The sequence below is a fragment of the Miniopterus natalensis genome, chromosome 15 (assembly GCF_054644295.1).
Source record: "Miniopterus natalensis isolate mMinNat1 chromosome 15, mMinNat1.hap1, whole genome shotgun sequence".
Lineage (NCBI taxonomy): Eukaryota > Metazoa > Chordata > Mammalia > Chiroptera > Miniopteridae > Miniopterus > Miniopterus natalensis.
This window is the reverse complement of record NC_142095.1, coordinates 45,810,812-45,830,140: the sequence shown is the minus strand read 5'-3', so window position 1 is coordinate 45,830,140 and position 19,329 is coordinate 45,810,812. Positions and strand designations below refer to the sequence as shown.

General features: G+C 46.8%; 1 protein-coding gene across 6 annotated transcripts in view; it reads left to right on the top strand.

Annotated features, from left to right (window-relative positions):
- ADAMTS9 (ADAM metallopeptidase with thrombospondin type 1 motif 9) overlaps nt 1-14,303 on the top strand; it is a 154,963-nt gene extending 140,660 nt beyond the window's left edge. For 4 of the 6 annotated variants that reach the window (XM_087825089.1, XM_087825093.1, XM_087825092.1 and 1 more), the window contains one exon: nt 3,517-4,263. In XM_087825089.1, coding sequence (XP_087681215.1) covers nt 3,517-3,792 — 276 coding nt within the window. In that variant the 3' untranslated portion in view covers nt 3,793-4,263. Of the gene's footprint in view, nt 1-3,516; nt 4,264-12,281; nt 12,377-14,115 lie in introns of those variants that run through there. The other 2 variants (XM_087825091.1, XM_087825090.1) reach the window with 1 other exon arrangement.
- Nucleotides 14,304-19,329: the final 5,026 nt, after the last annotated feature.

The window sequence follows — 19,329 nt, the reverse complement described above, 5'->3', positions numbered from 1 at the left end:
TTCAGGCCGAGAAGTGCAAATTTATCATCTTGCACTGTGTTGGCTCTTCGGCAGCACAGCTGACTGGCAATCTTCTTGCCCATTCCGTAGTTCCACATTTCCTTGCCACTTTAGAGAGGTGGCAGGTTTTAACTTGCCTTCTGAAACGTGCCATAACCATCAGCCCGGGCTACTTCAGTACAACAGCCACCAGTCTTTGCAAGGAGCTCTGCAAGAGAAGTCAGGACCAACATTGAGTTGGATGATTCCGGACAGTAGAACTTGGCCCCTTTTTCTTTTTGGTTCACGTGAGGTCCGGAATTTCCCACTCTGCCTGTGCACCTTGGAAAGCCTGGGGATTGGGCCTGGGGGGCGCCTCCCGAATCCCAGGATAGATTTGCGCCCAACCACAGGGACCATCCAAAGACAAACACATCTGAATTTTCTTTTAAGGAAGTGTTTTCTCAGCCCCAAGCTTTAGAAAGCATTTTAGAGGAGTGAACAGGAAGCTCTCAGGGGAGAAAGAAAATAAACAAAGGACATAATAGTAAAAAGGGCCTTTTCTCCATTACCCAGGAACTGAAAACTTTTGAAGTGTAGTTTCTTTAGAGCAGTTGATGACTTCAGACACCCCACTGGTAAGGGTTGCATTTTAACAGCTGATAGATTGGCCCTGACCTGCCTTTTTCAAATGTCTCAGGGTTGTCTCTCGTTTCTATATGTGCATCTTTTGGAAAGCTTAAATAAGTGGAGATAATTTGCATTCATTTATTTTAATAATTTAGAGACAAATGAACAGATTGATTTGCTCTAAATCCTGATACTGAAGCAGTTGCTAAGTGAGAAAACCCTAAGCCAGTGAGAGACTAATTTGTATTTTTGTCCAGCCCATTCTTCAGACCACACTGGATACTTAAAGAATTCCTTTCCTTAGGTGTTTATTGAGCACCAACTATATAGATGAAAGACGTGAGTTTTTAAATCAGTTTCCCGGGAAAGATCTGGAAAGCAGGACTGTGCGAGCTGCTCGGAGCGGGTGGTTTCTTCTCTGACCAGTGTCTGCACAGAAAGCAAAGCTGAGTATGCTCTCCCTGTTTCACAGCCAGCTTCTTCCCCCTTGTCCACTGCTGTCCCTTTGGGGATTTATTTATCAATAAGAGCCCTCACCTGAAGATATAGCCAGAATATATATATTTTTAAGTCATGATCACAGTGGATGCCATATTATTATTTTTTTGATGCTGGTATTAGTAGCATTTATTGTGTACTAGGCTTTAGGCCCTGTGCTCAGCATTTGTAAGTCAGCCTAGCATTTGATCTCCACAGCCTCCTATGAGAACACTCCCTATTTACAGATGGGGACACTGAGGTGTAGAAAGGCTGGGTAACTTGTCCAACCCAGGCAGCTGGTGCTCAGTAGAGGCTGGATTTGATCCCAGGTGCCTGAGTACAAATGGCAGGCGTACTTGTCTGGCTGATCCTGTTGCCAGGCGAGATTTCTGCTGTGTTCATTCTTGTCCAAGCAGAGAACAAAATGTCTGTCTAAGGCACATCTCTGAAAAACCTTTCTGGGGTCATCTAGTGTACGCATGGCTCTTAATTACTTTTCCTCTTTTAAACCAGCAACAGAAGGTAGAAGTTATAACTCTCATGTCCTTTGGACCCTGAAGATAAGGCCTGGGGGGCAAAGATGTTCCTGACTAGAGCTAGAAAGGACTGAGGTCTTGACCCCTCAGGCAGTCCTCAACCTGAGTGCTAGTCATCAGCTGGGATGCTTGCTTCCAGTGCAGATCCCTGAACTGGGAAAAGAGGATGGGTTCCATTCAGGTGTGTCACCTGCTCAGAGAGGGCAGGTCTGTGTTTGGAGTGTGTTCAAACCTTGGACAACAGATGGGGGGCTCCCCGGGCTAGTAGCCAGGTCAGCAGCCTGGACCTTCTAAGAACTTTGACATCTAAGCAGATCAAGTCTCAAGCCTACCTCCTGCAGGGCAGGCGGGACAGGCGGTGTGCCTGGGAAGGGAAGCAGGGTGGGGAGGGAGAAATGAGAGGGTCCTTGGCAACAGTGTGGTCTGGGCAGTAGAGGGGTGTGGACCAGTCTCAGGGCAAAGATGACTGAGAGATGAGAAAACTGGCCTGGTGGGATGACCCAGCAGGCAGAAGCCAGTGTCGGAGGAGCCGGGCAAGGGGACTTTGCCTCGGTACAGCCAGTCAGGGACACATGGGTCTGAGGCCTCAAATTAACGTCCACCAACACTGTGGAGAGCTGCCCCAGACTGCTTTCCAAACACATTTTAAAATATCAGCCACTCTCCGCCAGATCATGAGTTAGCTTTTATACCTTCTATCTAACTCCCTCTTACTCACAGGTTAGATCAGATAAAGTTCATTTGTGTAACAGGAACCACGAAATGGAGGCTGCCCAGTGGCCTGGCGATGTCACAAATAGGAGCCTAATTCCACCTGGACTATAGGAAACACCTGACCGGGAAGCGAACACCAGTCACAGTCCTGCAGCTGCCCTTCAGCCGCTTACCGGACCCTAGAAAGCAGGACCATATTACCGTCCACTTTACAGACGGACAGGCTGAGGTTCCCAGACGTTATAAAAGGTGCCTGGGATCTTGCTGCCGGGAAGAGCTGAATTCGCACTTAGGGCTGACTGGCCGAGGCTCCAGCTCACGGCCCTCCCTGGTCTATCAAAGCCTTTGACTAAGTTCTGGGCTGTGAGGTTCACCTGGAGCCTGTTCCTGCTGAACATTCTTAACTCCAAACTGCTCCTCTGAGTAAGAAACCTCTAGAAGAAACTATTTCAGTGCCTTTGCAAAGTCATTTTTGAAAGAGAGAGGGAGAGAACAGAGACAGATGGGAAAAACAAGAGAGAATCCCTGCTGCCCCGAGCCCTTAGGCAGAAATGTGGGAACAGCCGAGGCCCACGCTTCCAAAGGGAGCCCGCTGGCCTGGGAGGCCTGGGCGCCCTGGGCCTGGGGGCGCTGGGTGGCGGCCGGGAGCGCACCGCGCGCGCCCTCTGCCGGCCGCCGAGACGCGCCGCTCCTTTGAAGTCCCGCCCCGCTGTGCTTTGCAGCAGAGAGCTCAGGCCCCGGGAGCTGAAGCCCAGGGAGCTTTGGCAGCGAGATCTTGTTAGAAAAATTACACTGTGGCATTTTGTTCCTGAAGAAACCCGATAATTATGAGCAGCATCAGGGTTGCTGCGTTAGGTTGAGGGTGAAGATTCTGTAGTCAGGAAAACGTGGGTTGGACTCTCGCTGCATCCTAAAGAAGTTAATCAGCTCTGATGGGCCTCAGTTTCTCCATCTAGAGAGAAAACTTTCATAGAGCTCTTGCGAAGATGGATGAGATGATACTTGTAAAGTGTCTGGTCCAGACCTACAACCTCCCCCACCACACACACACACAAAGAAAACCCTTACTAATTAGTAGCTATCGTTATGAATTACCACCCGTCTCCTTTCGAAGGTACATTTTATTGTGAGGTCTTTGCTTGGGATTAAAAATCTCTTTCGTTGGCCATTTTTCCAGGGTCGTTTTAGCATCAACCTGTACGGAACAGGCCTTTCTCTAACGGAATCAGCCAGATGGATCTCACAGGGGAACTATGCCGTCTCGGACATTAAGAAGTCGCCGGTAAGGCTACCGAGCTGGAGGAGGGGTTTTGTTTTCTCTGCCTTTCTCCCCTGTCCCCTCCCTTCCACCCCTGCCCTCTGTGGTGGTACGAATGTGCTGTTCCCACGTCCACTCACCGTTTTGCAAAGTGTCAGAAGATTTAGGGGACTGAAGGTGAAGGGTGTGTGGTGAGCGGAAGGGCGGGAGCCCTGCTTGCTCCTGGTGACCTCTCCGTGAAGGTGCAAGCCTGTGACCCCGAGGTCACTGGAAGGACACCAGCCGGGAAGCTTGCAGTGGGAGAAGCCACTGAGCAAGTGTGTGCATCGGACTCCTTACAATCGGCCAACGTGAGATTTGCTTTTATGAACTTAGGGAAAAGAATGTTTAAGAAGAATTGAAATACAAGCAGAGCTGGAAAAAAGGGGTAACTTAGGTGAAATTTCTGGAGAGTTAGAGAACACGCACGTGTTCTACAGTAAGCAGCTTTTCATGCTCTGAAATCTTGCTCCTCGAGGTGGGGTCTGTGGAGATATAGCATCAGGATCACCTGGGAGCTGGTTGAAAATGCAGCTTCTGTGCCCCGGAGCCTCTGGGTCAGCTTCTAGGCTGGACAAAGTTGCCTGGTGGTTCGTTAGCACCCGCAGCTTGAGAAGCCCTGACCCCGGCCTCAGTGTACATTAGGACCACCTGGGAAAGTTTAAAATGCAAGTGCCCTGGCCCTGCCACCACTGATGGGAATCTCCAGGTCCTCTGCTCTTCACAGCTTCCCTCAGAAGTTCTGAGTATGCAGCAGGAACCTGACCTGGGAGCAAGTGGGAACACTTACCATTGTATGGCCTGTGGCCCATCTGGCCCCAGCCATGACCCCTGCCTCAGGGCCCCCTCAGGAATGTGAGGAGGGGAGGGAAAAAAGAGAACTGGAAAGTGGGTGTTATTCCAAAGTAGGGTTGCCAGACAGAATACGGGATGCTCAGTTAAATTCAAATTTTAAATAAACAGGAACTTGTTTTTAACTGTCTTAAACATCGCATGCAGTGGCATACTTACTCTAAAAAGTATTTGCTATTGATCTGAAATTCACCTCTGATTGGGCATCCTGTATTTTTATTTGCTAAGCCCCATCAAAATCAGAATATAAAGAAACAGCTCAATCTGTTTCCCCTTGGGAAAGGCAGAAACATCCAGTTATGACTTCCCAGAAAAATCTGAGTTTCCTGATTCCCTTGTTTTAAGCTGTCAGGATTATATTTGTGTCTATGATAGAAAAGGTCTCACTCCCTCTTGTCTCTAAACCAATCGACTACTTCTAATCAGATTGATTGCTCATAAATTAATCATTACATGTTTTTCCTCGCACCGAAGGGAATGAAGACAGCTGAGAGCACAGGAGTGCGTTAGAATGTGCCCTGAGATTGTAATGCTCTGCCCTACCTCTGCCCTCCAGGGCCAGTTTATTCTTATGTTTCAGTGACCCAGAGGAACAAAAAAATCATTAACTTCCCAAAACATGGTCAGACATGAATCATGATTATGTAGGAAACCATCTATGTAAACTGTGTAACGTACGTTTCAATTCTGTTTGGCAGACAGTCAATTATTCCAGTTTACTGGTGAAACTAAAAGTAATTACAGCCGGGAGCGCCACCTTGTGGAAACTGATTACTACTCGGCCAAGATCTGGCTGCTCCCCAAGCCTTGGGTGAAGCTCCCCTGTGCTGGAGGGAGGTGGTTCCACATTGCCTGTCAGCATTTTCTTTGTAAATCATGGTGTTCCATGACAGGTCTGAGAGCCTGAGCTCAGAATTAATCTCCAGGGTCTGTGGAGCATTCCTTGTGCCTCCTCCGGAGCCAGGACTGAGTGACCTCTAGCAGCAGGCAGCCCCAAGAAACACTGCCCTTCGTGCCTGACCTCCATGCGATCCACGGAGCTGCATCCCCCAGGGATGCTCCGTGGAAATAGGCCTCCGCAGCCAAAGGCACTTGGAAGGAAACTTCTATTTTATTTCCTTCTTGAAGAGCCACAGTAAGCATTGGGGTCTTAGAGGTTGGAATAAAATATATGGGATGGGAACCTGTGTAACTTTATTCAAGCCAGCGTTTCCCTAAAACAGGGCTTCTCAAACCTGAGCCTGCATCTGCACCACCTCCAGGACTCGCTAAAACTCAGCCAGCCTGGGGAGGCCCCCAAATGGACATTCCCAGCAGTTTTCTAGGTGGTGTTGGTGCCCCTGGCCTGGGAGCCACTGATGTAAGTTAAACCAACCACAGAACCTTCTTGTCAAAGTTGCACCTTTTAATTGACCCGAACAACCAGCCTCCCATGAAACACTCTTTGCAGAATGCTCCATGCCCTCCTCTTGCCACGACCTCCCCCAGCCTGCCCCTGAGGGACGGCCTCGGCCCCTCGGAAGTCACAGTCCTCTCCAAACAGTCCTGCTGTGACTCAGCTCTCAGATAATCATTCGCACTTTCCTTCACTTCTCTACTGGGAGCTACAGAGAGAAAAACACAATGAAAACCTCAATTTCCTAAACCTGGTTGGCAATAAAATGTTTTCCCCGAGCAAAGCTAAAGGAAAAATCTAGTTATTCAGGGTAATGCTGAACCACTTGGAGGGCAGGGATGCTGTCTCACCATCAGGAGCAAAACTGGTAAAAATAAGACGCAGTGTCAGGTCTGTTGGCTCTCGTGTGTGTAATGCAAAGAATTCTCCTCCTGTTCGTAATTAATAATCATTATTTTATAATTGAAATAGCTACTATTTATTGAGCAAGTTCCATGCATTTAATCCCATTCCTCCAGCCGCCTGGGAGGGAAATTTGAGAAGGTGGGCAGGGGGAAGCGAGGTGTGTGATTTTTTGGCGGTGGGGTTGGTCTTCCCACCGTGGCTGTAGAGCTTGGTCGCCGAGCACTAGACTGTTAAGTGGGATCGCCTGAGCCTGCCCTGTCTAGCTCTGCCGTGTTGGGCAGGTTATTTAACTTCTGGGGGCCTTGATTTCTTTATCCATAAAGTAGAGATCTTGGTGGCCCTTATCCCACGGTGTCCTTAATGCTGAGGTAGGAATGCAGAGCTGGGTGCCTGTCCCCGGGCCGTCAGCAGGCCCGCCATCGGCATTAGCTATTAATGTTACCACATTTGCACAGCCCTGAGGCTTGCCACAGCTTTTAGAAGCTGGGGAGCTGGCGAAGGAAGCAGGCTTCTCGAGGTGAACCGTGGAAGGCCAGGGTACTGCAGGCTGAGCCAAGGCTGAGCTGGGCCCGCTGGTACCCACAGCACCACCTGGGTTTTGTCCACGTGGGTCCCCACCCCACCCGGAGCGAAGCAGGTGGGACAGCCCCTTGGCCCAGGGACTGACTTCTAGGCAAGGGTTTTGCTGCGCCTGCGTGGCTCAGGTGCTGATGCGGTTCTTTCTGTGCTTGTGTGTGAGGGACAGAGAGGCAGAAAGGGGAGCAGATGTGAGACCGGAGAGAAAATACGAGAATCCGAGCTCCTCCGCAGGAACATTCTGTGCGCGCTGCACACGTGGGCGCTCAGGGTCTGCACCGCCCCTGGCTCCGCCGGCTCTCGGAGCCCCGGTGTGGCCCGCGGGCCAGGAGCGGGTTCCAGAAGGGCCTTCAGAGCCGGGCAGAAGGAAGGGAGGCTCCGTCGGGCCGGATGGGAGAGGCGCCCGGGGCTTTGTGCCTCTCTGTGCGCCTGGGAATGTGGAGCCCGAGGCCCATGTTTCTAAGGCCTGGAGGCCTGGCCCCAGGCCCGCTGGCATCCCTTGTGCTGGGGGAGGAGCTGAAAGGGAAGAACTGCTCTGAAACTAAGCCCGAGGGCAGGTGGCACTGCCGCAGGAGCCAGTCGGAGCCTGCCCTTCGTTCATTCCCAGCCCAGCCGGCGGGAGCAGCAGGAGGTGGATGTGTGTGCGGGGTACAGAGAGGTCCCCCTGGTCTCCGTGGGCCGCGGATGTGTGTGCGGGGTACAGAGAGGTCCCCCTGGTCTCCGTGGGCCGCCTCCTCACCCACAACTCGCCGACAGTCACCTCCACCAAGTGCAAGGTCATACTACAGACCAGCAGAATCATGTCCTATGTATGTACTATTCTGTGCATCCCTATAGAGATTAGACGTTTGGACATATGTTCATAGGTAGGTACCTATCTGGGGCTGTATTGGAAAATGGATATATCCACATACCACGCTTTATGGGCAATTTCACCACCAGCACACTCCAAAGAAATCTAAATGAGCCACTTTGGTCCAAGATGTGCTGGCTTCCTAAGTCACACCGAAACCTCCCCTTCCATACTGAGAAAACAGAAGTTAGGAAAAGTGACATAGAAACCATCCTTAATGGAGCAGGGAGTCATTCATCTTAATTATATGCAAAAGCTCAAACCAGGCTGGCTGACAAAATATTCATTGAAGGATTCATAGGCTTTATTTTTAGAAAGCTTCATTTGCTTTAATGAAGAAATAAAAATGATTTACAACTCCTGTTTTATTGTAAGTGAGCGAGTGCTTCTAAAATGCTAGAAAACAGACCTTTTTCCCTCAAACAGGCACTGTTTCCATGACAGTCATGGTTACCCTGTGCATTTCCTCACTATGCTTTTTGTTGTTGTTGATCTGTAATAAAAATAAGTTTTGGGTCAGCTTTTATCTAAATCAAATTAACAGCGTCCCAACTAATGAAATAACATGAAAATTGCGAAGTCATTATCAGTGATTTTATAATTTCCAGACTTTTCCTCATCTCCATGGAAACAGGCAATGATGGAGAGGCACAGATAAAATACACCTTTATGATACAAACAGCAAATATTCAATGAGCACAAATATTAGATTAAGTACTAGGCTAAGCACTTTACATGCATTCATTGATGTACAGCAAACCTGTCAGGAGAAACTAATCCCTCCCCCATTTACAGACGCCACGGAAACAAGGCTTCAGCGTTATTTAAAGTTGCAGCACAAGCCCCAGGCCGCTGACAGGTCACCTCACTGCTGGGTCAGGAGAGAGTTTAGGTGAAGGTTGGTTTGACATCAGGTCCAGTTGGTGGTGTCAGACTAACTCCAGAACTAACATGGGCCTGAAAACCAGGACCATTAGGGTGATAGAAACCTCCCAACTCAATCTCACTCATAATCCAAAGCATGCAAATCAAAGAGAGAGAGAAACTATTCTGTTCTCTTTATTTGTTAAATTGGCAAAGTTCTATTTGTAATAAGATCATCATTATTTGCAAGAAGTTTTCCTAATTTGGCCATAAGAACCAAATATTCACACCCTTTGACCCAGTTCTGGGAACGTAGCCCAAAGATGTCCTGAAATGCAGGCACAAAATGGTCCATCACAGTGCTGTTCCCAAAAGCAGATGGAATCCGGGAAACATCCAAGATGCCGAACACTGTGCAGGAGGGGAGGGGACGGGGGGGGGGGGGGGGTCGGCACAACACAGGAAACTTACACAGTGGGGGGTGATCCCGCAGTTACACAAGTGCTTCATCACGTGGTAAAGTGCTAGGAGAACTAACTAGCAGAGCGACCTGAATCGCAGGTCAAAAAGAAGAGAGCACTTCGGCCTCAGTCATTCATTCATTCACTCAGCAAATGCGTATTTAGGATCCCCCTGAGCCATATGGGGGGGCAAAAGTGGTTTATAGTTGTGAGCATGTGAAACATGTTTATTCTTGTACTGTTATTTATTAATTATTGCATTATTTTCCATACGAACAACTGTCAACCTTCCTTTGCCCCACCATGTCTTCTGCGCTAGGTTCTGGAGACCCTTGGATTTTAACAAGACATTGCCTTGCCGTCATGAGGCTTACATTTGAGCAGGAAGACATGTAAGGAAAGAATGACCTGATTTTACAGGGGTCGGTGTAGCAGGTAACTGGGTCAGGAAGGCATGTCAAAGGAAATGGCCTCTGGGCTGGGTTCTGAAGAATTTACCAGTCAAGTGTTGGGCTGGTCAAGTGTGCAGAGAGGGTGGGAAAGAGGCAGAGTCCCAGGTAGAGGAAGGACATGTGCAGGGGCCCAGCGTAAGGAGCACTGCAGAAAAGCCACCCGAAGAAATTCAGAGATGGGGTGCAGGGTCGTGGAAAAGATGGTATCGGGAGGGAACACGCAAGACTTGAGACCAAGGGTTGAAAGACTTTCTGTGAAGGACCAGATAGTAAATATTTTAGACTTTGCTGGCCAGCAGGCAAAAATCAATGATATTATATTTGTATTTATATAACAAATTTGCACAAAATTTCTATTGATTAAATTTAAAATAATAGTAATTGAGTATATTTTTAATATAGATCTACCAGTGAAAAGAATGGAATATTGAGAGGATAACATTTTGTTTAGTGTTCTGTATTATCAAAATTGATCATAAATGTTTACCTGTAAATGCTGATTGGAAGTGAGGTTTTTTTATCTATATATAAATTTCTTTACATAAATAGGCATTGCCAGCACTGATATAGTCCACAGTTATATGATTGTAATTGGGCATATTTGTAAATTCTCGGCAAGCACAGAAGTCTGTCAGATTTCTCCCTCGACGCTTGTCTGTTAGCGCCTTTACATCATGGATTAGTCCCTCGCAATTGCGGGCGAGATGAAGTTCCTCAATTGCCTCATTAAATGGATTTTGAAGTTTGAAAATTTTCTTTGCACTTACATCAAAGTACAAAAAAGTATTGCTGGAACTGCAGTTCAGGCTCGGAAAATATCTCCTGTAAATGTGTGGGGTGGAGATGTAGCTCCTCATTTTATCTTTTAACAGAATGGACAGTTCAAACGGCTTGCTATTGCTGATGGTTCAGAAAATGATAGTTGTTACTGAAATGACTTTACCACAGTATGAGTGTGGCTTTAAGTGGCAGTTTTGTCTCGTAATTTTAGGGTCCAATCGTTAAGAAATACTCTCAAGTCCGTAGAAAGTTAATGTCCAGAGCCATCGACTGTTCGGTTAGTGATTGAGAGCAGTTCTTGTTCAGGAAAATTTTAATCCCAGTCCTGAGCTCAAAAGGTCACAATAAAACTTCGTCACTGCTAAGTCATCAAAAGTAGGACAAGTCAGGGTGTTCAGCTTCTAGATCTGATGAAAAACTTACAAACCCGATGATGATTCATTAAGTTCATGAAAGCAAGGAGTTCATCGTGGACACTGCTGGTTCTGTGCTCCCAAGACCTGAGTATTTTCCACAAAGCTCCAGCTGATGGGTAATACGGTGAATGAGCTGTGACCACCTGACCGTTGACAAGCTTTGTAAATTTGACCAACTGAAGCTCTTCCTGCTCGCAGAGATTTTGTCCACTGTCTGTTGGCCCATCTCACAGATTCCACTCAGGTGTGCACTGTGCTTCTCAACCTCTTTGAAATTCTCTTGCCTGAATTTGTTCCACGAGGACTCTTCACAGAGGTGAGTCCTTTAGTCACATCTTACTCGACCCCAGTCAACAACCACTGAACAGTATCAGTCATACCTGTCAGTTCACAAAGAGACCAAAAGAAAGTCACTCAAAATTATTTGCCTCCTTATTAAATTGAATAATTGATGTTGCTGCCAACGTCAGTAACTTTTCGAGTAACTGTTCTTGGCAAAAGAACAATAGTCTTAGGTTTATTTTCTCTGGACACATTTCTTTGGCTGTCGCAATAAAACAAGATTTCGTGGGTAAACTATTTCCATTGCTTGGCTAACAAATGAGCCACTTGGAAACTTACGTACTCATTGCATTTTTTATTTTTATGAAGAAATGATGCTATGGTGAGATATTCCGTTTTAAACTTTCTGAACTTCTGGCCATTGCTTTCCCGTGAGTTGGGAATATTGTGACGAAGGCTGAGTGGTGTAGTGTTTGCTTCTAGCACAGCTGTGATGTCCCTGCTTGATAAACACCGTGCTTTGCCCTCTCAGTTTGATAACAGAATAATCCACACATCACTGTCCCTTAGAAGTGTAGCATCAAGAGCCCACGTTTCTCCTCTTGTTTTGCCATGATGTGTACACTGGTAATAAAAAATAAAGCAGAATGTTATGACGTAGCAACATGCATGGCACTCAAAGCACTGTGACGAAGACGGTGTCACTGATGAGCAGGGCGCCGAGGAGCCGTGTGGAGCAATGAGAGCTGCCCCAGCTCCTCAGCCCTGGTATCGTGGCACGGCTGTGTTTCAATAAAACTTTATGAACAGCGAAACTTGAATTTCATAAAATTTTCACATGTCAAGAGGGATTATTTTTGGTTTGCTGCTTCTTAACCATTTGAAAACATACACACTCCCTAGCCAGGGAGCTCAGTTGGTCAGAGCATCGTCCCAATACCCCCAGGCTGTGGGTTCGATCCCTGGTTAGGGCACAACCAATGAATGCATGAATAAATGGAACAACAAATCGATGTTTCTCTCTCTCCTCCTCCTCTCTCTCTCTCTCTCTCTCTCTAAAAATCAATCAATCAAAAAAATAAAATAAAAATGTAAACACCGTTCTTGACATGTGGGCCATACGAAAATGGGTGGCAGGCTGCATCGAGCCGCGCTGTGCACCCTGCTTCACGCCCCGGCGAGGTGCTGGGCTTCGCTGTCGTGCAGAAGGCCTGCCTCGACTGCGGGCAAGAATAACGGCCGAGGAGCCAGCGCGGGACCTGGAAACGCAGCCACGCAGGTAGTCTGAGGTCACGCATCTCCTTGCAGGATGGAACCCGAGTCGTAGGGACGTGCGGTGGTTACTGTGGAAAATGTACTCCGTCCTCGGGCACTGGCCTGGAGGTTCGAGTTTTATAGTTAAGGTAAGTATGTTGTGTCTATCTGTCTGTCTATCTACCTTTCCATCTTTCTATCTCGTTCTTTCTGTAGGCTGATGATTAACAAATGTGGCCAGGCCCATTGCCCCCAGACAGGTGACTGTTGTGCCTCTCTCTCCTGCTCGTCTGTTCTCCACCCGGGTCCCTAGGCGTCCTGCATCAGGCTTCTCTGCAGTGCTTGTTCAAAATGCTGCTCCAGGGCTCCATCCCTAGAGGTCCTGCTTCCTTAGGTCTCTGGTAGATCCAGGAATCTGTATTTTTAGTACAAAGAATTCCGACGAGGTAACTCTGAGCAACCTTTGCGAAATACTGCCTGGAGTATTGTAATAACAACATGAAGGGTGTTCACTGCGCCCTGACTGTGTGTCAGGCACCATGCTAAGCACTTTGCAGGCATAATTTCATGGAATCCTCATAAGAAAGCCACAGATGGGGCTGGGATCCTCACGTACAGATGGGAGCTGAGGCCCACAACAGTTACATAGTTGGCCTGTGGGCACCAGTCCCCTTGGCAGAACCCAGGCATGCCCTACACCAGAGCCACTGCTCTCAGTTGCTGCACCATTGCACACACTTTCAATGCACATTGGGAACTTGTTAAAAATGTAGGATCTCAGGCCTCAGCCTAGACCTGTGACACCAGAATCTGCATTTTAACCAATCCCCAGGAGAGGCGTGCATGTTGAAGCTTGGCAGTCCCTGGTCTAACTACATGATGCTAGCAAGTGCTTCCTCTGCTGAGCAGAGGACAGAATCGGTCACTTTTTCTCGCCCCAGTGCCTTCAGCTATAGGGATGAATTCAGCCTACTCGTGTGATCACCCACTAACTGTCCTCAAGTTTTCAGCAGCCCATTACCTGCTAAAGCTCTTCAAGATCCTGACATAGAAGAACCTAGTTGACATTTATAAAGCATTATTTCAATGTTTAACTAAACATCTATATTCAAAATTATGATCTTAAGTTAGGATGACTTCCATTGCAAGAGGCAAAAGAACTAACTAAAGGAAATGTCTAAAATAGCTGAGCCCTCCAAGCAGTGTGCTAGCTTCAGGCAAGGCTGGATCCAGAGGCTCCAACAGAGTCATCCGGACTCTTTCTTTCTCCAACAGTCAGCAGTGCTTGTCTCTTAAATGGCTTCCTTCTCAGGCAGATCATCTCCCCCACACCATGGCCCCTGGCAGCTCTAGGCTTACATCACCCTTACAGCTCTTGGTCCCAAGTAAATGCTCACCTTCAGCATCCATTCTGCACAGGGACTCTGGTCTGATTGGGTCACGTGGCCACTTCGGAACCAATCACAATGTCCAGGAAATGGAGATCATGTAGCCACCTAAAGGGGAGATGGGATGAAGGCAGGAAAAGTCAGCAAGTACCCACTAAAGATCCCATTATATGTGTACTTATACATTTTATATCTACCAAATAAATGTTCGTATGTGTTTTACATAATACGTATATATAGAAAAAAAGACTAGAGGGAAATATAGAAATATTTGAGGAGTGTTATTTCAGATGGAATTTCAGGCTAGCGATTTTTTTATTCTTTATGCTCTCCTGAGATGCACAGGTTTCTTATAGCAAATATGCATTACTTTTAAAATCTAAGGAGAACAATGTGTGATATTTTAAATTCTAAATGTAAAATGTATGGATTGCCTACTCTTGACTTAATGGTATTTGAGACAGAAGATTTACCTTTCTTGGTTGGCTCATTTGTTTCAGGTGCTCCGAAGAGGAAGCCACGATGGGATGGATGAAGGATAGTAATGCAATACCTCCACCTTAAATCTGGGCGTGTGTGCGCGCGTGTGTGCATGTGTGCGCGTGTGTGGACTTTGTGTGCTTGTGGGTGCCTGTACATATACATATGCATATATATACATATATACACACACATATCTGTGGATACAGATATGTGTGTGTATATTTGTGGAATATCCTAATGATGTAAAGTTTAATATTTATGTTTGAAATTATTTATTGTGATGTAATATTTTTGTACGTAAAATGATTCTATTATGACTGCCTTTTGCATTATTTTGTTTTCTGCAGTCAGACCACTGCATTTTACGTACTCTACATTATATGTAGTATTATGACAAAAGTGATCCTTCATTATCACGGTACACTATTGTTTACTTTCTATATGTAAATGTTTTATTGTTAATTTTTTTAAATTGTAATTTTTTTTAAAACAATCTTCAAGGTGCTACAGGGGTATTTTTGGCATTTCTATGAAAGCATCGTTAGCCAGTAAGGAATTTAGTGATGTCACAGATTGTACCAGCTGTTAATTACGCTAAGTATCTATTCAGTGTCATGTGATCTCTGGGAACAAAATTGCTGCCTTGGTGCTAATATTGTATTATTTAAATGATCTTCAGACTAAGAAATGTAAACACATTAAATAAGGGAGGAGCCGAAGGACATTTTCCAATGGACAGAATCACTTGGATAGAATGAGAGCAGCTGTTTACCCTTATTTTTGGACATGCCATTTTTGGAAGGGAGTTGTACTCTGTTCCTATTATTGTTACTGTTATTAATATGCTTTGCTTCCGTTCATGGTGCCGCAGACCCTCTGCAGTTAAACAGAGGGTCCCACAAGCAACTTCATCACAGAGTGACCTTGAGAAAGTGAGGTCCTCTCAGCATTTTGCAAGATATTCTGAAATGATATCCAAGTTTACCAGTTGCAAGACAGAGGACACATAGAACGGGGTGACCTTCAGCACCCCCAGAATACCTGGAGTTCAGAACCAGGGTCTTAGTCGTGGCCTTTTGCATGAAAACATTGGTTGGTGACCTGCCTTCTCATCAGGCTGTGAGCCTAAGACCCTGCCGGTGCTCATGGCTGCTGTAGCAGTTGGCATCTGTGACGAGAAAGGAACTGCGGAGTCCAAGATTCCTGCGTCTCTCTGATCACCCATTAATCCCTCTGTTACTTCTTTCCCAAATGGAAGTGCCAAAGCCATGGTCTTTCTGCCCTTCCAACCCGATGGAAGGGAAGTCATTGCCAATACCCCCTGGCAGGCCCTACTCACTTCCACAAACCAAAGAGATTAGGAAAAACCTGGCAGTGCTCTCCACCCCCCTGAACCCCAGAGTGTGCCAGGAAAGTTATACTCAGTGTATGGTTACATGCTGTTCTCCATTGTTAACACATTGTGAAAATATCCTATGAATAAATACCATGACCACACCCAAACAGCTGTGTTTCATGTGGTTTCTGGACTCTCCATTCAAGGGGGAATGAAATGTTTCTAGTTTTTAAGATTGCCAGATCGAGAAGAAATGCAGATTTGCTTAATCTCATCAATTACAGTTGCTATTTTAGAGACAGATAAGAGATGGAGACTGTCCCCCAAGCCTGTTTTTTTATCTCTCAAAGCAGTTGAAGTGGTCTCCAAAAATCGGAGACCTAAGCCTCTTGTCTGTGTGATGGGGAACAAATGAGCTAAAGAACCAGATTGAAGTGGGATTTGGGAGCTTAATTGTCAATCTTTTGTAACAGTAGTTTCTACAGACTGATGGTGTCCAGAGAAATGAGAGCTTCCCAAAAAAGCCTGATCGTAAGTGGACATTCACCACATGCCAGGCTCTTTCCTGAATTGTCTTAGCTTATTCTCTCAGCTGCCAAGGAGAGCAGGTGATAAGTTGACGTCATTCTATGGATAAGGGGACAGAGCCTCGAGATGCAAATAGGCCCACGTTCGCATACAGTGAAGAAGTGGCAGTCCCCTAAGAACTCTGAATGAATGAGTTACAAGGCCACTTCGGGACCCTCACATTGTCCGAAGGGGGTTTGGGATCAAGTGCCCATTGGGGTCATGTGTCCAGTGATTGACAGCTTCAGTTGGAACAGGGGCAGGTCCCCGAACACAAGGGTTTTGTTATCTGAAAAGGCCGGGTGGTATGAACACAGGCAAAGCAGCAGGTATCCACTCGAGATTCCAATTGTGTGTGTGTGTTTGTATGCATGCACATACATGCATGTGTGTCAGCGTTTGTATGTACACTCATAGCTCACACCACAGTACCAGTCCCATCCCTTGTCATTCCTCCAAACCATCTGAACCTTGTCTCGTCCTTTCTCTGACACCTGCTAACTGAGTGATCCTAAGCCTTGGCTTCTTCATGTAAAATGAGGCTATCAATAGTCCTCCCACCTACCCTGCAGGATTAGGCATTTTCTGAAGACCCTTGGAACCCTGCTTCAGTGGTGGCAAAAGAAAACTCCTCAAAATGTGCATTATTTGCAAGTTTCGGCTGACAGCAGTGAGGGTGTGGGTTCTGTGTCAGTCAGGGACTGTGTTCAGCTGCTAATCACAGAGCCCTGACTGCAACAGCTCGCACATGAAAAAGCATATTTCACTGTTCCGTAAAACAACCCTGGCGGGAGGTGACTGGGGCTGGTGGGCAGCTCCACAAAATCATCAGGGACAGTTTCTTTATCTACTTCTCAATTGTCCGTATTTCAATGTGGTTGCTAGCTCATAGAAAAAAGGATTGGTGGAAGTGTGAGAAGTGGCCTGGTCCTAGATCTCCACCCTTCTTTGTAAGAGGATCTCCAGAAACCTCACCCAACAGATTCCTTGTATCTCCTGAGCCAGAACTGAGTCATAGCTGCCCCTAGGCTGCAGGGGCACTGGGGAGGTAGGGTTCCTTCACAGAGAGCATTGTCATATTGCACACAATGAGGGCTCTGCTCCTGGGAAAGAAGGCACATGGGTTTGAAAGAGGCAAAGAATCTCTGCAACAGGTTCAGATACAGAGTTTGGGGAGGGAATGGTTTGGAAGCAGTTATCAAAGTAACAAGAGATAATAATAAAAGCTAGGCTAGAGCTGTGACCATTGTCACGCTAGAAAATTATAGTGCTAAAGGTGTAAAAGGAACAGGCACTGACGATGGACAGGTTCAGGGTGGACTGTGGGAAAGAAGGTGCTGACTGGTACGAGTGCAGGGTGAGGTTTCACTTTGCTTCCAAACAGAAACCGGGTGACAGGAAGGTGACTGGGTGGGTGGGTGGGTGAGTGGATGGATAGAATCTGCTGGAATCCATTAACCCTTTACATTTTTATAGCACAGTACAAGTTAAATATTGTCTTTGTATTCTACTCATTCATTTATCTATCCAAATAATATTGATTGCATCTCTACTAATTTGCAAGCTCTGTCGTGGGCATTGGAGGTTCAGCAATACATTAGAGTGGAGACAGAGAGGCTGCCTTCTAGGGCTGCCATATCAAAATCCCACCAATTAGGTGGCTTAGGCTACAGACATTTATTTTCTCACAGGCTAGAAGTCCAAGATCAAGGTGCTATTAGGGTTGGTTTCTGGCGAGGCCTCTCTTCCTGGCTTCCTGGCTTGTAGATAGCCCTCTCCTTGCTTTGTTCTCACATGGCCCTTCTTCAGTGTAGGCGCGCACACACACACACACACACACACGCGGGGGGGGGGACGAGAGGGAGAAAGAGAGATCTGCTGTCTCTCTTGTTATTGGATTGGGACCCCACCCTTATGACTTCATTGAACCCGGATGACCCCCTTTTACATCCTAGATCCAGCTACAGTTGCATTAGGAGTTAGGGCTCCAACATATAAATTTGGGAAGACAATGAAGTTTATAACAGGCTATGCCAAAGAGACCCCAGACTAAGATGGGATTTTACTCCTCTCCTTTGCTGTGCAGAGATCGGCAGGTGGTTGGGCCTGGTGGGTGGCTTTGTCCACCTGGCATCAGAGGACACAGGCTCCTTCTGTTTTGTCACTTGGCCACTAGCTGAGGCATTGTCCTTGTATAGCTCATCCTCGCCATGTCTGTATCTAGCCTGCAGGAAGGAGACAATCATTTTAAGGCAAGACCTGGAAGTTAAAGAACAACTTTGTTGTTGTTGGTTATCCTCATCTGAGGATATTTTTTTCCTTCATTTTTAGAGAGAGTGGAAAGGAGAGGGGAGGGGGAGAGAGAGAGAAACATCGGTGTGAGAGAGACACATAGATTGGTTGCTTCCCACAGGTTCCCTTCCTGGGGCTGGGGCTCGAACCTTGACAGGAAATCCAACCCGAGACCCTTCAGTATGTGTGGGTCAATGCTCTAACCGCTAAGAATACCAGCCAGGGCAAGAATAACTTTTATTCACGACTTATTGGCAATTGCTTAGATGCGTAGCATCATGTAGCTGCAAGAGAGGCTGGGAAGTCTACTCTCCAGTTGGCAACCACACACCCAGCTACCGCCCAGTGGAGGGGACGCTTCTGTTACTAATGGGAAGGAGAAAAGCTTGGGCAGCTGCTTCTGCCACAAGCAGTGAGCAAAACCAACACAAATCTCCGCCCTTCGGAGCTTACCTTTCAGTGGTGACAGACAAGAGAAAAATAAACAAGTAAAACACTCTGCAGTTCTTATAATAAGCCTGACCACGTTTCCCACAGTGCCCATCCCTATACCACGGAGACATGCCACGTCACTCCCTGAGCACCAGCACCTTGCATTTCCCAAAACATTCACACACGCTGCTGTGCCCTCTGCCTCAGCGGCCTGGGTGAGCGTGTTTAAACAGGGTGCTGAGAAGTTCCTTCTTTGTAAACTGCCATAGACCAGAGCAAAGCTGTGGGCCACCATAAAAGCCTGCCACCAACCTCAGAGCTCTTGGGAAACTCTACCTGTCACCAGCAGATGGCAGGAGAGGTCCTGCTCTGTCATTTTAGTCTCAAGTCTGGGCCGCTGCACTGCTAAGCCTGCAGGGGTTTGCTGCTTATTTTATTTTTAAAAATTTTTTTTACTGTGATAAAATATACACAACATAAAATTTGACATCTTAATTGTTTTTAAAGTACACAGCTCAGTGCATTAAGCACATTCACACTGTTGAGCAACCATCACCACCATCCATCTCCAGAGCTCTTTTCCTCTTGCAAAACAGAAACTGTG